Raw genomic sequence first — 15,000 nt, 5'->3', positions numbered from 1 at the left:
ATTTCGTATCACAGCATGCATTTATACAAATGACCTTCGAAGAAAGAAAGAGAGAGAAAGAGAGAGAGCTTTATATTCGACAGCTCGATCATTATCTATCTCTGACGAGTTAATGTTATCTACGAATAAGAAAAAAAAAAAGAAACGAAAAAGAAAATAGAAAACAGAAAATAGAAAAAGAAGGAAAAGAAATCTAATAAATGATTCTAAAATTCTAAACGCTTATACGTAAAAATTAGTTTTCTCGATGTACACGAGGATTTTTCTAGGACCCGAAGCGTTCCCCCCTCTCCTTCCCTCTTCTACGACTTTTTCTTCGACAATCTTTGCCATACAACAAATTGAGTGAGAAAAAGAGATAGATAGATAGATAGATAGATAGATAGATAGATAGATAGAGAGAGAGAGAAAGAGAGAGAGAAAAAGAGAGAGAGAGACTTATTGTATTAATGAAGAAGAAAGTCGGATAAATCAGTCCTAGAGTGAAGAAACGTCTATTTTAGTTTTTGTTTTGTTTTGTTTTTTCGTTTTTAAAACTTCCCAATTTCTTTTTTCCTCTTGCGTTACACTTGCTTTCTATTTTTTTTTCTTTAATTTTTTTTTTGTGTCATCTTCCTTCTCCTCCTCCTACTCTACCTCTCCCAATTTCATTCTCCGGGTTCTCTCTTGATCAAAGCGTCAATGTTGTCATCAGCATTGTCCTCGTCATTATTATTCCATTCCTTGAATTGTAACAAAATAGTTCTCCTCAATGTGCTCGCCCTATCGGAATCAACACATTATGCAGGATATATGCACGTTGTGTTTGTTTTATAAGGACGAAAAAGTGAGAGAGAGAGTGAGAACGTCTTAGACGAAAGACAAAGAGAAATCGTCTTCAGCCGTCTATTATTGTTGTTGCTGTAGTAGTTGTTGTTGTTGTTGTTGATGATGATATAATTGTTGTTGCTGTTGTTGATGTTGATGTTGCCGTTGCTGTAGATCGCGACGTTGTCGAGGACAATGGTGGATGATGATGAGGATGATGTACCAAGGCCGGAACTCCACCTCCTCCTCCACCTCCACCTCCTAATCCTACTCCTATTCCTCCTATTGCGTCGCTCTGATGATTGCTGATGTTTGAGCAAGGTATGGGGGGTTGCTATTTTTTCGTTGGAGTTCCCCGTTGCGTGAGACCCTCGAAACGCTTGAACGTGTAGTTTATGAACACCCAATCCTTGTAGATCACCTCACCGTCCTGTGGCATTGGTGCTGACGCTGTAATATAATCCGTCTTTTTGTTTTGTTTTTTTTTGTTTGTTTGCAATTCAAAGATTCAAAAATTAGTTTTTAAGGAAAGTTATATTAACTAAAGGAAGTTAGTTTCCCTCGTAAAAGATCTAAAGAATTTTATTTTGTTTTATTTCATCTATATATATATATATATATATATATACATACAATAAATTTCTCTAAAAATAAAATGAATCTCTCTAATCGAGCATTTAATCGAACGTGAAGGAGCGTTCGAAATTTTGTTCTCTTTTTTTTTTATGGACATGAACGTTTCAATTTTAAAAAGCAAAAAGACAAAAGAACGTAAGAGAAATAGAAGCAAAGTTCTCGCGTTTATCGAGAACTAACGAACATTTATCAGAGAAACAGATAGCAAGTGGCTGACGTATATGAGAGTCAACGATATTCGATATACGAGCAACTCTCGAAGGTTAAGGGTATTATATCGTTCGAGTGGTGTTCCCGTTCAACAACTATAGTTTATAATATACGTGTACACTTACGTATCTCTAACTTAACGTCTGGGAACTCATCGAAGTTGGATGTGTCGTCGATGGATCGTACTTCGACCGGGATTGCGGCTGGTCTCTCTCTTATATGTTCCCAATCAACACCACGAAAGAAAGGAGCTAACTTGAGTTCTTCGATACCTCTTTGAGATCCTAAGCACATTTAAATATTACAATGTTAAGGAAAATTTGTATAGAATGAACAACTAAATAATATAATTGTATTTAATTTTATATATGTATATATATATATATATATATATATATATATATATATATATATGCTCTCTACCTAATCTTCTATCGGCTTCGCAACAGAATCTGATTATGGTATCCTTAGCCTCTTCGCTTATCGGCACTTCAGGTGGAAAGACCAACGTCTCTCGCCAGTTCATTACCTTCCTATATGTCTCTTGAGGATTCTCGCTACAAAATGGTGGATATCCTATAATCAACAAGAATATATTATATACATATACATATATTATATCATTGGAATGAACATAAATTTATTTGAAATGTACGATCATACATCTAAGATCAAGAAGATTGTTAAAAAATAATTGATAGTTGATGTCAGACCTATAAGCATTTCATACATGATGACTCCTAAAGACCAACAATCACAAGCTGGTCCGTAACCAGTTTGTAGAAATACTTCGGGAGCGATGTAATCGGGCGTTCCAACTGTACTATAAGCAAGAGCTCTTCTATTTCTCTTCCAACTTTCAGCCCTTCTTTTACTATCCATAGCACCTCCGCTTCCACTTCCACACGACGTCACTGTATAATATCGATCGATATCGAAATTGAATAACGTCGTAATGATTAGATAAGAGAGATAAAATAAAATTCTCGATAATTACGTACTGAAGTCGGAAGGTTTAGCCTGGCTTAGGTCTCGGTAAAAATCAGTCCTGTGGGATTTCTTCAATCCCGTACACAGCCCGAAATCAGACAGCTTTATGTGGCCTCGTGCATCCAACAATAGGTTGTCTGGCTTAATATCTCTGAAATTACGACAAACGAATGATATATGTTAATTACATTCTACGAAATATTCTTCATATTTTCTAATCGAATCTTTTTCATTTTCTTTTCTTTTTTTTTTTTCCTTTCTTATCTTACCTATGAATAAAACCTAATTTGTGTATGGAGTCAATTGCTAACGCCGTTTCGGAAATATAAAATTGCGTGCACTCTTCGGATAGGGTATCCTTCTTCATAAGAAGCGTCATCATGTCGCCTATTAATTATGATAACAAAGATAATATATTAATCGATGTTGTAACGTCATCTTCTATTATATAGATAACGATGAAAGAAAAGATTTTTCCCTACTAAAGAACTCACCACCCGGTAAAAATTCCATTATTAGATAAAGATTAATGGGATCTTGAAAACTGTAATACATTTTGACGACCCACTGATGATCAGCCTCGACGAGAACATCCCTTTCAGCTCTGACGTGAGCAACTTGTTCCTTTTCTAGCATGTCTGCTTTCCTCAATATTTTCATAGCGTAAACGTGACCAGTATCTTTCTTTTGTACCAGTCTCACCTGTTTTCAAACGAGTAGACATTAACGAAGAAAGTTCATTTAAACGGTTAAATGAAATTTTCATATTAAACGTAAACTTCGTTTCGAGCTTCATGTTTTACGATCGTTAAAAATATATAGTTAATAATAATAAAAATAATGATAATAATAATAATAATAATAATAATAATAGCATAGATAAAGAGGAAAAATAATCTTAGTAGTCTGAAAAAGGAAAAAAAGAAAAACTGGTGACATTTTTACCTCGCCGAAAGCCCCTCTACCGATGACCTTGAGTGGCTCGAAATCTTCGACGCCAAGCCTAGACCTTTTCAATCTTAAGAATTCTGTTTCCTTCTGGGCGTGTTGCAATCTCTTCTCCTGCTTTTGTTGTTCCGAAAGGCCCTCATCCTTCAATGATTCCTCCAATTTTGCTAGCCTTTGCTTCCTCTCTATGTGTTGGGCTATTAAGTTGCTGTAATAATTCTCCAACGTTACCTGAAGGAAAAAAAAAAAGAGAGAGATACGAGAGGGAACAACTAAGTGCTTTAATTTTTTAAAAGGAAGCTTCCTGTTTTTCCCTACACGCGGCTAGTTTGAAATTATCGATCGACCAGCACTCCTTTTTTTTCTTTTCCTTTACCTTTTTCTTTTTCTTTTTTTTTTCTTTAAATATTTTGTGGATATTAATAATTAAATAATTTAAAAAAAAAAAAAAAATAAATAAATAAATAAAAGAAAAAAAGAACAATTCTTAATCTTTAATTGTTTGAATATATTAATTCTAATTCGTTTAATACTTTCTTGAAATTTTTATGAAAAATATTTTCTTTTTATATTGGATTCTTTTTATATTAATTATTTTTACATCGTATTATTAATTATGATTATATTAATAATAACTCATTAATAATAATTCAAACATGATCGTTCGGTGGTTTACATATATATACATATAAAAGAGACAATAAAAAAAAATGAAAAGAAAAAAAAATATATTATTTTTTGTTTTTATTTTTCTTTTTGTTTTGTTTTTTTTTTCCAAAAGATTTTTACTTTTCAAGAATTTTTACTCCAGCAAATACGTACGATCCTACCGAAATTGATTTTACAAGTAAAAAAAGACAGGTTAATTGATCAACAAGACAATCAGACAAGAAAAACTGTTCCCGATTTGAAATAAAAATAATACATACGTAGCAGGGAAAGGGAAGAATTATAACCATTCCGAGTTTACTTTGTAATTATCGAGAAAGTCTCATCGATGTTCAAGATAAATTGACTTTGTTCGATCGATCTCTATTTTCTTTTGTGAAGTGTAAAAAAAAAAGGAAAAAAGACAGAAAGAAAGAGAAAGAGAGAGAGGAGAGAGAGAAAGAAATAGAAAGAGAGATAAAGAAGCGATAAAATACAGTTTGTTAGAGAAGGATAAGTGAGAGAGAGAGAGAGAGAGTGGCCCAGATTTTTCAAGAGATTTTCTTCTTACCTTGGCCTTCGTAGCTTTATCCAACGTGTGCCCGCTAAATCGAATAGTACTCTCCGTAGCAGCCATCTCCAACACCCCTAAAAAAATTTTTTAAAAATATCGAGTTATAACAAAAATTATTCCAATTTCTTATCTAATTGTTTTAAAATAAAAATTACATTCGAAATTATAATAATTCAATTATCGAATGAATGCCCTTTCTTATTATTTATTATTTCCTTTCTTCCTTTTTCTTTTTTTTCTTTGTTCTTTTTTTTCGACGTATTTCGTTCACATATGGTATTATCATAAAAGTATTAACAATGTTACTATCTATTTAAATGTCGTTAATACGATAAACGTAGGAACGTTTCTAAGTCGTTTCTAAAATCGAATAGAACGTCATTTCGGAACATTTAAATAAAACGTAGAAAAAGTTAAATATAGAAATGAAACATTGCCGTTAGAAACACGAATCGATGTAAAATATTATTTAACATTTGTATGTAATTGAACAGTTCCATGTTATAAAGCGTTATAGACGTGTCTAATATTATGGAAAACTAATTGCCTTTACGTTACGTTAAACATTTAATATCATAGAAAATTAATTGCCTTTGAACTGTAGCGATCTTTCACTTGTTAGAAATGAGAAATTTACGTCTATACTTGAAGGAGTATCAAGATCAACTGAATTGTTATCGATCTGTCAAGGTACCACGGATCCACGTCGATCGTTTATTATTGTTTACATCAGCGACTACGATCAGAGCTTGCCCTATATCGGAAAATATCTCACGAAAGTAATTGTTTATTTTTCAAATAATATTACCGTCCATGCCACGCTGCCTTCGAAATAATTTTCCTCTTTATATATATATATATATAGATTATTTTTAACGTTATTAAAATTATAAAAGAAAGAAAAAGAAAGAAAAATTTAAATTACTTATTTACGTCATGACGCATTGACCACGAAATAATTATGTTTTATTTTATATAACATTTGTTAATTACGCTCGATTGTTCCTTTTTATAGTTATATATAAAAAAATCATTTTTAATTATATTAAAATTATATATATATATATATATATATTTTATTACATACATAATTTTAATATAATTAAAAATGATTTTTTATTTATATTGAAATTATTGATTAACATCATGACATAAAGACTTCAAAGTGATCTTTTATTTTAACAACGATTCTTAATCAATTTAAAGAATTAAAATAGACTATGACCGTTGATATTCTTTGTAAAAATTATTCCAAATTATATCGAAATGATTGAAAATGAAAGAAAAAGAAAAAAAAAATCCTCTTAGAAAATTATTTTGACTCGTTACTAACTATAAGTGTTGGATAAATAATCATCGATCCGTTGTCTTGAAACACGTCGTTTCTGCTCGAAGCTGTTGTCGGTCCGATCGAAGAATCTGAAGCAGTTGAAATTTTGCGGCATTGCTCGAGCAGGGAAATAATAAAAAACGAAATCGAGATTAAATTTTGAAACTACGTAAGACATTACGCGATACGCGGTTACACGCGTCGAATCGGTCAAGACTACACGAGCGAGCGGTGCCTTCGAAAATGAAGTTGCGTATTACATGTCGCGAGTAATGGAGGGCCTCGGCCTTTAAAGAAAAAGAAAAAGACAACAAAAAAAAAAAAAAAGAAGAAGAAAGAAAGAAAAAAGACAACGTGGGAGTGCTACGCTAAGTGCCTCTTACGATAATTACCGAAGAAACTTATCCTCGTATACATTGACACTGAGCTCGACGTATCGACTATTATCGCAATATTTACAAATACATATAAGAAAATCGTACTTTTTGTTCCTGCTTTTTGTTTTTTTTGAATTCATTCCATTTTTTTTTCTTCTTTTTATGAAAATATAAGTCGTGAAAATATAAAAAAAAAAATAGAAAGATATTAATCGTCGATAATTTAATCTTTTTTTTTTTCTTTTTTTTTTTTTTTTTTTTTTTTTGATATATTACGAAAAGAATTACATAATGTAAAATAGTTATAGTATAACATTATTATACTGACATAATTGTTATATTTAGTATAGTATAAAATAAGTATTGATATAATATAATATATTATATTATATAAATACACCATATTAGATAATGTATATTATATAATATACTAAACATCGATTATAAAACATATAAAAAATTTATGTTAACTAATAAGTAATCTTGTGGCGCGATGATAAAAAAAAAAGACAAAACAGAATCGTGTGCAAAGTTATATATCGTTATAAAAGATTAGTAAAAGATTGGTAAAATTTGCTAAAAATAAATTTGCTAAGAATAATTTTTCCAATTAAAAAAAAAATCTCACTTGAAAAAAAGCTAGATAAACAATTCTTTAATATTCTTCAAACGATATATATATATATATATATATATATATATATATATTTTTTTTTTTCCTTTTCCATTTGAAAACGGAAACTAAAGAAAGTTTCTCACTTATGAGTAACTTGAAATCGTGCATTATATTAATGCTCGAACGTTCCGAATGATGAAACTAATTAAACAAAGACATTTTATCTTAGAACGGAATTACACTTGCGTATTACATTGCATACAATCGTTTTGTCTACAACAAAACTCTCTTGGCATTTTCAAGGTCATCTTATGTTGTCATCCTATGAATCAGTCTTACGCAATTACGAAGATGAGCGAATCGGTTTCGTCGCGAAGATTTATCCGGTGTCGAGCTTTCGAGATTGATTGAAGGAGATTACTATCTATAACTTTCGCGTGTTGTCTATTTCCAATCGAATTAGAAATACTTATCCAGATAAGTATTTCTAATCCATATACTTTCCTTTTTACAATCCTTAAATCTTTTCTTATTGAAAATGACTATAGTCATTCAACATTTAACACTCATTGTATATCAAAGATAATTATAGTTATCTCAAGAAAATTCTAAATATATTAATATACGTTGTTGACACGATCGTTAAAGCTTTGATCAAATTTTTTATTTATTCAGTATTTTTAAACGGTTCAATATTTAAAATAAATGTAATTGCTATAATTATAATAAAATATCACTACGTAATATAATTTATGCAATCCTGATACTTAATTATTTATATTAATTAAAATATTCATATATAACAGTTATTTATTTTACATTATACTCATCATTAATTAATACAAATAGAAATGAACGTTTCCTGTGGGATCGATGATTTTAATCTTATATGATTATTGCAATATACGTGCAATAAAACTGATTATTTTATCAACTATTATATTATTATTAATATATATATATATATATATATATATATATTAATAAAAAATTATTGTCTTGAAAATAATCAAGAAATAATGAACTAAAAATAAATGAATTAAAAATTCTAAATGAACTTATTATATACATGTTGATATCTCCATGACAATAAAACCTGGATGTACAATTCATTGATAATTTGTTTGATTACAACTTTAACGAGAAATATTAGGTTGGAAACTATGAAACGGGCGTTGAATGAAAATAAATAACAAAAACGCCCGTTTCATAGTTTCCAACCTAATAATAACACAATAATGAATACAATACGATCATTAAAATCGTAAAATTTTGTCATTTGCAATAAGCTTAAAAAAAAAAACAACAGTGGTATTTAAATGTGATTTGGTTGAGGATAAAAAAAAAATTTTAACGTAACATTTGTCTTGCGCGGGATGCGATCATAGTTTTGGTCTCAATAACAACGTTTAAATATTAATTATATGCATATATATATATATATATATATATATATATATACACATTATATAATTATTTAAATTTAGCCATTTTACATGTGTTTGCGTGTGTATGTCTCAAGGAAAAATAATGTGTTTCAAATTTATTGTTCGTTCGCTAGCGCACATCGCGTCCTCGACCATATATGGCAAAATGGAAATTAGGTCTCGCAAAATGAAAGAAAGAGAGAGAGAGGAAGAGGGAAAGAGAGAGAGAGAGAGGGAAAGAGAAAGAAAGATAGAGAGAAAGAGAGGGTGGGGGAAAGTAGAGGGAGAGGAAAACAACATGCGTATCGCGATTCGTTGTCCATCGCGCCATTTCGAAAGTATTTCATTACCTTGTCTATATAACATTATTGTAAAATAAAGAATGGAGTTACATACGAACGATACGTATTTATCTATGTAATACGTATGTACCAGATATATATATATTATATATATATAGTACAACATACATATTTTTATTCGATCCGTTAAAGGAAATTAAGAGAACGCGTTGGTCGTAGTCGTTAGAATGTAATAATGTTCATTTAACCTATTCTTGACCATACGATCTTTTACGAACGTAAAATAAAATATTAAGAGAAAAAAGTTTTACAGTTTTATAGAGAAATTTTCTTTTTATTTTATTTTTATTTCCTTTCTTCTTCTTTCCTTTTTATTCATTTTTTATTTTTCATTTTCATTTTCTCTTTTCTTTTTTTTTAATTCGCATACGTCATATGTCGATTCTTTGATCACAATATAAATTTTTACAAGGTCATTTTGAAGTAATCTCTGAAGCCTTAGAATGTTAATCTCTCTCTCTCCTTCTATCTATCTATCTCTCTCTCTGGCTCTCTTTCTCGTTTCTATAGCAAAGAGAGTCATTCGTATCTTACCGAGAAGAATTAATTATCAGACTTTGTCGCGAATAAAAAAAGGATGAAAAAAGAACAAGAAAAAAGAAAAAAAAAAAATAAAAAAGGACAGAAAAGAAAGAGTGAGGATTGAAACAAAAATAAAAAAAAAAAAGATATTGATAAGAAAGTCTCTGTCTATCTATCTATCTATTTAAATTTTGTTCCATTTTTATCAAAGAACAAGTCAGTCACTCCGAGTACACACAATGACGAAAGAAAAGACTCCCTTTTCTCCACCCCCTTCCTTTTCCTCCTCATCATCGTCTATATTCCGTATGAGGAGACACCGAAGAGCATGGGATTAAATGTCCCTTTACGAATCGATACAGGACTATACACATATATATGCGTGTATATATGTATGTGTAGGTCTATATATTGGTGACTCTATTTAATCGGGCAAGGAAGAAGGTTCGTGCGGTAATGAAGTGACGTCAGCCGCGAAAGGAGATTAATCATGCTTGCTAAATCGATCACCGTGCGATGTCGCATAAAGACACCGTTCATTAACGCATGTTCCTGAAAAATTGTCGATAGAAAATTTTTTATTTTTTTTTTATTTTATTTTTTTTTTTAATTTTTATATATATAATATATATATATTTTTTTATTATGGAAAAAGAGTAAATTGTAGAAAGACAAAAAATGAGAGAAAGAGAAAATAAATAAAAATTTCTCTCGTTCCACTTCATTCTTTATATTTTTATTTGTTTTTATCTATTTTTTGTTTGTTCTTTTCTTTTTAAGTAATAGATTCAGGGATGAAATTTTTTATTTAATCCGGAGAGGAAAAGAAAAGAAAAAAAAAACAAAGGAAAAAAAGAAAAAAGAAAAAAAGAGGAAGGAAGAAGGATACGACACGCTCTTCAACAACGAGAGTTAAATCGCACGTGCCAGTCTACTTGTTTGTGGCATTAAGGATCTCACAATTAACGCTTACGGTATCTCTCTCGTTTTTTCTTTCTTTCTTTCTTTCTTTCTTTCTTTCTTTCTTTCTTTCTTTCTTTCTTTCTTTCACATCTCTTCACTCCTGTTCTTCCTCGTTGCGCTCTACGTGCATGAGTACAGTTATGATTACCAAGCGCCGATCTCCAGATAGTAATCGACATAAAAAGATAAATATCGAGCTCCTTGATCATTATTTCGAAGAAAATTACATGCTCTTGACAATTTTTCTTCTTCTTCTTCTTCTTCGGAGATAATTGTTTCTTCTTTCTTAATATCAACAGGAGAGAGAGAGAGAGAGAGAGAGAGAGAGAGAGAGAGAGAAAGAGAGAGAAAGAATTTATTTATTGATTATTCGTTAAGAAAAAATTGTCACTTTTTTTTTCTTTTTAATCATTGATAAGGAAACAATTCAATTTATATGCGAGATAAATAGGCAATAATTACGGAGCAGGTCAAAAGTCCTTAAGTAGTTAAAAGGATATTCTTAAAAGTCAATTACTTTTTTTCGATACTCTTCAAACTATTCTTTCTTTTTTCTTTTTTTTTTCTTTCTGAGTACAAACTTAGGAAGTTTTTTCTATTTTTTTTTTTTTTTTACTATTTGAAAAACAAAGATTAGTTTAAACGATATCGAAAAAGTATAAAAGATCTTTGAAATTACTCGAAAATTTTTTTACTCATCTGAAAACTTTTGCCCTACCTGGTAGAGTGAAGGTTTGCATTAAAAAAAAAAAAAAAAAAAAAAAAAAAAAAAAAAAGTTATTTAAAAAAAAAACATACCCACAAAACACCATCGATCGCGCATGATATATACAAACAAAAAAATAAAACAGAAGAAAAAAAATAGGAAGAAATTCGAAATGAAAATGAAAGAAAAAAAGAAATAAGAAAAAAAAATCCAATATTAGCAAAGGCAAACAAATTTATCGAATTCTTAGTAACAAAAGAAAAAGAAAAAGAAAAAAGAAAAAAAAAATTACCCTCCTCAAACGAATAAATCAACTACCCCCTAATTGACCTTTACGAGCCTTTTCGCGTTGAGATTTTTTGTTGCCCTTTTTTTTCTTCTTCTATTTTTTCTTTTTCTATTTATTCGAACAAAAAGCACTATCACAATGAGACTTCTACTGACTGTGGGGGAAAGTAACAAGAAACTTGTTTCGCGTTTAACTGTTACAACACGATTTCTTACATAAATAAAATCCAAGGACGTGACAGAGATCGCAACGTACATATTCGCAACGAACAAAGAAGGAAGGAATTATATCGGCTATATCTTTGGTCTTCCCTCTTTGTCTTGTTCAAATCTATGTATAATGTATATACATATATATATATATATATATATATATATATATATATATATATATATATAGAGAGAGAGAGAGAGAGAGAGAGACATATATATATATATCTACACACATGTACACATACTCCGTTGGTGAACCTTTTCTTCCTAGGGCTTCGCTGCTACTCGTCGACATTCGTTACGTAATAAACTATTACGTAGAGGAAGAAGGGTGGAAGGAAGAAGACCGAAGTAATAAGGACGTCGTGTGAAAGAGAACAGTTAAAAAGGGTTGAAGCGCGAAGAAAAGCTACATGAGGGTGGTAAAGAGGATGAGAGGGCGAGAAAGAGAGATGGATGCATTAAAAATGATCTTACACTCCATTTTCAATGAATCATGTAAGCTCATGAACTTTAAATCAGCTGGAAGAAGCTACCACTAGTTTTGTAATAATTAATTAAAATTGTTAAATAAATATCTGACAAATGAAATATAACACGCACAACATATAACCTCCAATTGATAATCTACTGCTAGCTGTGTTTTAAATTTTTTTTTTCTTTTTGTATATAAAGCATTTTCGATTATCGATATTTCTGCACTTACGTAAAGTTTATAAATATATTTAATAATAATGAGTACATATTAGATAAAAATTATACGATCTGTTGAAAAATAGATATCTCTCAATATGCCGTACAAACGTTATATAACAGATATACGTACGTAGACACATATGCATTTTTCAAGGGAATAAAAGAAATTAATATGTCAATTGTAATGATTTATCATCATAAATTATTCATTACATATTTATTTTCATATAAAGATAAATAAAATAGAACAGAAATACTGAATCCTTATTATTCTAAACGTTACGCTTTCACTTACGATTTTGTCGATCGTAATAAAAGAGATATTGTAAAATGTAATTTTCCCTATGGAGTAACACTATCATCGAATCGTTTCTAACACGCTCGAATGACGATAACGATTAAGTAATATTTTATTTAACCGTATCACCGGGATATCAGTTAACCTCAAAGTACATACTCATCTGGGTCCTTGGCCCAAAGGTTTCGGACCAGTGAGCACACCAACGTGCATCTCCTATCTTTCTATCTATCTCTATCTCTATTTATCTCCCTCTCTCTCTCTCTCTCTCTCTCTCTCACACACATACACTCTCTGTCTGTCTCTCTTTCGATCTATCTCCTCTTAGTCTCTTTGCGTCTCACCGAAACCCTGGTTTCGCGTCCTGTTCGGCACGTTGTGCTCTAAATCTCACAAGACCGAGGCTAAACAGTAGCACAAGCAAAGAGCTTGTCGTACACGATGAAACTTTGAAATACGAGGAGCGTTGTTAGTTAATACATAAGCGAGATACTAACGTCAAACGATTCGCGAATTTAATTGACCTTAATTAATTTCGATCGAGGATCTTAATTAATCGAAAATTAATTTTATTTACGAAGACAGCTACAATGACCTAAACTATATACACATACATACATACATGCATACATATATATATATATATATATATATATATATATATATATATAAAAGAAATATTACAACGATTTAGAATAATAGCTGGGAAAAAAATTGTAAATGGATAGAGAGAAAAAAAGAAAAACAAATAAATGGAAAGAAAAAGGAATCAAAAGCAAGAGAGAGAGAGAGAAAGAGAGAGAGAGAGAGAGAGAGAGAGAGAGAGAGAGAAAATGGTAAACGAAGCGAAATAGAAAAACGGAAGGGGCATCGATGCGAGTAATCACTCGACTTTCCTCTTCCTCTAACGTCTCCCTCTCGATCCCTGCGTGCTATTATTTTTTCTGCTCGACCAACCGACGGACCGAATCAGGCGTTTGCTCTCGCGTTGGTTTTTCTTTCTTTCTTTCTTTCTTTCTTTCTTTCTTTCTCTCTTTCTTTCTCTCTCTCTCTCTCTCTCTCTCTCTCTCTCTCTCTCTCTCTCTCTTTCTTTCTCTCTCTATAAAGCCATATCTGATAAAAACAGCCGTGAGAGAATCGTCGTTTCCGGCTCGGAAGTGATTTCGCCGGCTTGTCAAACCACGAAGCCGGCCGCAGAGAAATGAAAGTCTCGGGACTTTTAACAACTCGTTTCGATTCTCCGACAATCGTTCTACCATCCTCCTCTCCTTCCCTCTCTTCTCCACTTCTCTTCTCCCGTCTATATTCTACCACCCTTCTTTCATCACCTTCCGATTATCGATCCTCTCCCATCGATACGTTTACGATCCTTTTAACGAATCAACATCTCTCGTACCAGTAGAAACTAGTTTTCTCTTATCACCTTTTTTTCTCTCTTTCTCTCTCTCTGTCTCTTTCTCTTTCTCTTTCTCTCTCGTTCTAAGTTTATCTAGACTAGAAATACGATAGTGTTAAAAAAAAAAAAAAAAAAAAAGAGGAAGAAAGAAAGAATAAAAGAAGAAAAAGAAATTAACGAGTAATTCTTAAAGGCAAATCACGCGGAATAACGTCGAGATTAGATGAAAGTTCAGCGAAGAAAGAGAAAAGCAAAAAAAAACAAGAAGAAAAAACATAGTAATAATAATAATAATAATAGTAATAATAATAATAAAAAAAAGAAGAATTAATCGCGAAAAAGTTCGAAAGCTGTTCCTTTCCACGTCGTCGTCGTCGTCGTCGTCATCGTCGTCTTCTCAACAATCGTCTCGTTTTCCCAACGCGAGAGGAGAATAATGGTTGTTGTTCTGTTTTTTCTTTCTTCCCTTTTCTTTTTTTTTATTGTTCTTACGAGTTAGAAGTGGTAAAGAAGAAAGAAAGAAGAGAGGGAAGTTAAAAAAAAAAAGAAAGAAAGAAAGAAAAAAAGAGGCAGAAGTGGTAGAAGTAGTAGAAAACTAAAATTGTGAAAAACGAGCGAGAGAGAGAAAGAGAGAGGGAGAGAGAGAGAGAGAGAGAAAGAACGAACGAACGAACGAACAAGTAGTGAGAATTTCGAGGAGCATGAAGAAAGAAAAACACTCGTCGCGATACGTAAGGAACCCATACCGACAATGAGCCGAAATAATATCCCGAGAGAAGAAAAATACGCTCTCAGAACATTCGCTTTCACCTGAAACGCGTGAATACGCCCACGTGAACATATCTCGCCGCTCACACACGTATAAGCATCATACAAACATACGTATGCATATAGTGTATACGTAAATAATAAGTATGAACGTATATATATATATATATGTATATGTGTAGTATATACCCACAAACGTATGCAAGCTCATACGTATTATCCATC

General features: G+C 31.2%; 1 protein-coding gene across 9 annotated transcripts in view; it reads right to left on the bottom strand.

Annotated features, from left to right (window-relative positions):
• LOC124430963 (serine/threonine-protein kinase tricornered) overlaps positions 1–15,000 on the bottom strand; it is a 107,361-nt gene that overhangs the window by 3,702 nt on the left and 88,659 nt on the right. For 6 of the 9 annotated variants that reach the window (XM_046978284.1, XM_046978235.1, XM_046978267.1 and 3 more), the window contains 9 exons: positions 4,811–4,887; positions 3,589–3,822; positions 3,138–3,345; positions 2,913–3,030; positions 2,655–2,794; positions 2,367–2,567; positions 2,077–2,229; positions 1,779–1,937; positions 1–1,257 (listed from right to left, as the gene is read on the bottom strand). The exon at positions 1–1,257 is cut by the window's left edge and continues 3,702 nt beyond it. In XM_046978284.1, the coding sequence (XP_046834240.1) occupies positions 1,142–1,257; positions 1,779–1,937; positions 2,077–2,229; positions 2,367–2,567; positions 2,655–2,794; positions 2,913–3,030; positions 3,138–3,345; positions 3,589–3,822; positions 4,811–4,887 (1,406 nt within the window). In that variant the 3' untranslated portion in view covers positions 1–1,141. Of the gene's footprint in view, positions 1,258–1,778; positions 1,938–2,076; positions 2,230–2,366; positions 2,568–2,654; positions 2,795–2,912; positions 3,031–3,137; positions 3,346–3,588; positions 3,823–4,810; positions 4,888–5,404; positions 5,428–6,146; positions 6,375–15,000 lie in introns of those variants that run through there. The other 3 variants (XM_046978295.1, XM_046978276.1, XM_046978311.1) reach the window with 3 other exon arrangements.

Source organism: Vespa crabro, chromosome 1, assembly GCF_910589235.1.
Source record: "Vespa crabro chromosome 1, iyVesCrab1.2, whole genome shotgun sequence".
Taxonomy (NCBI): domain Eukaryota; kingdom Metazoa; phylum Arthropoda; class Insecta; order Hymenoptera; family Vespidae; genus Vespa; species Vespa crabro.
This window is presented reverse-complemented; position numbering and strand designations above follow the sequence as displayed.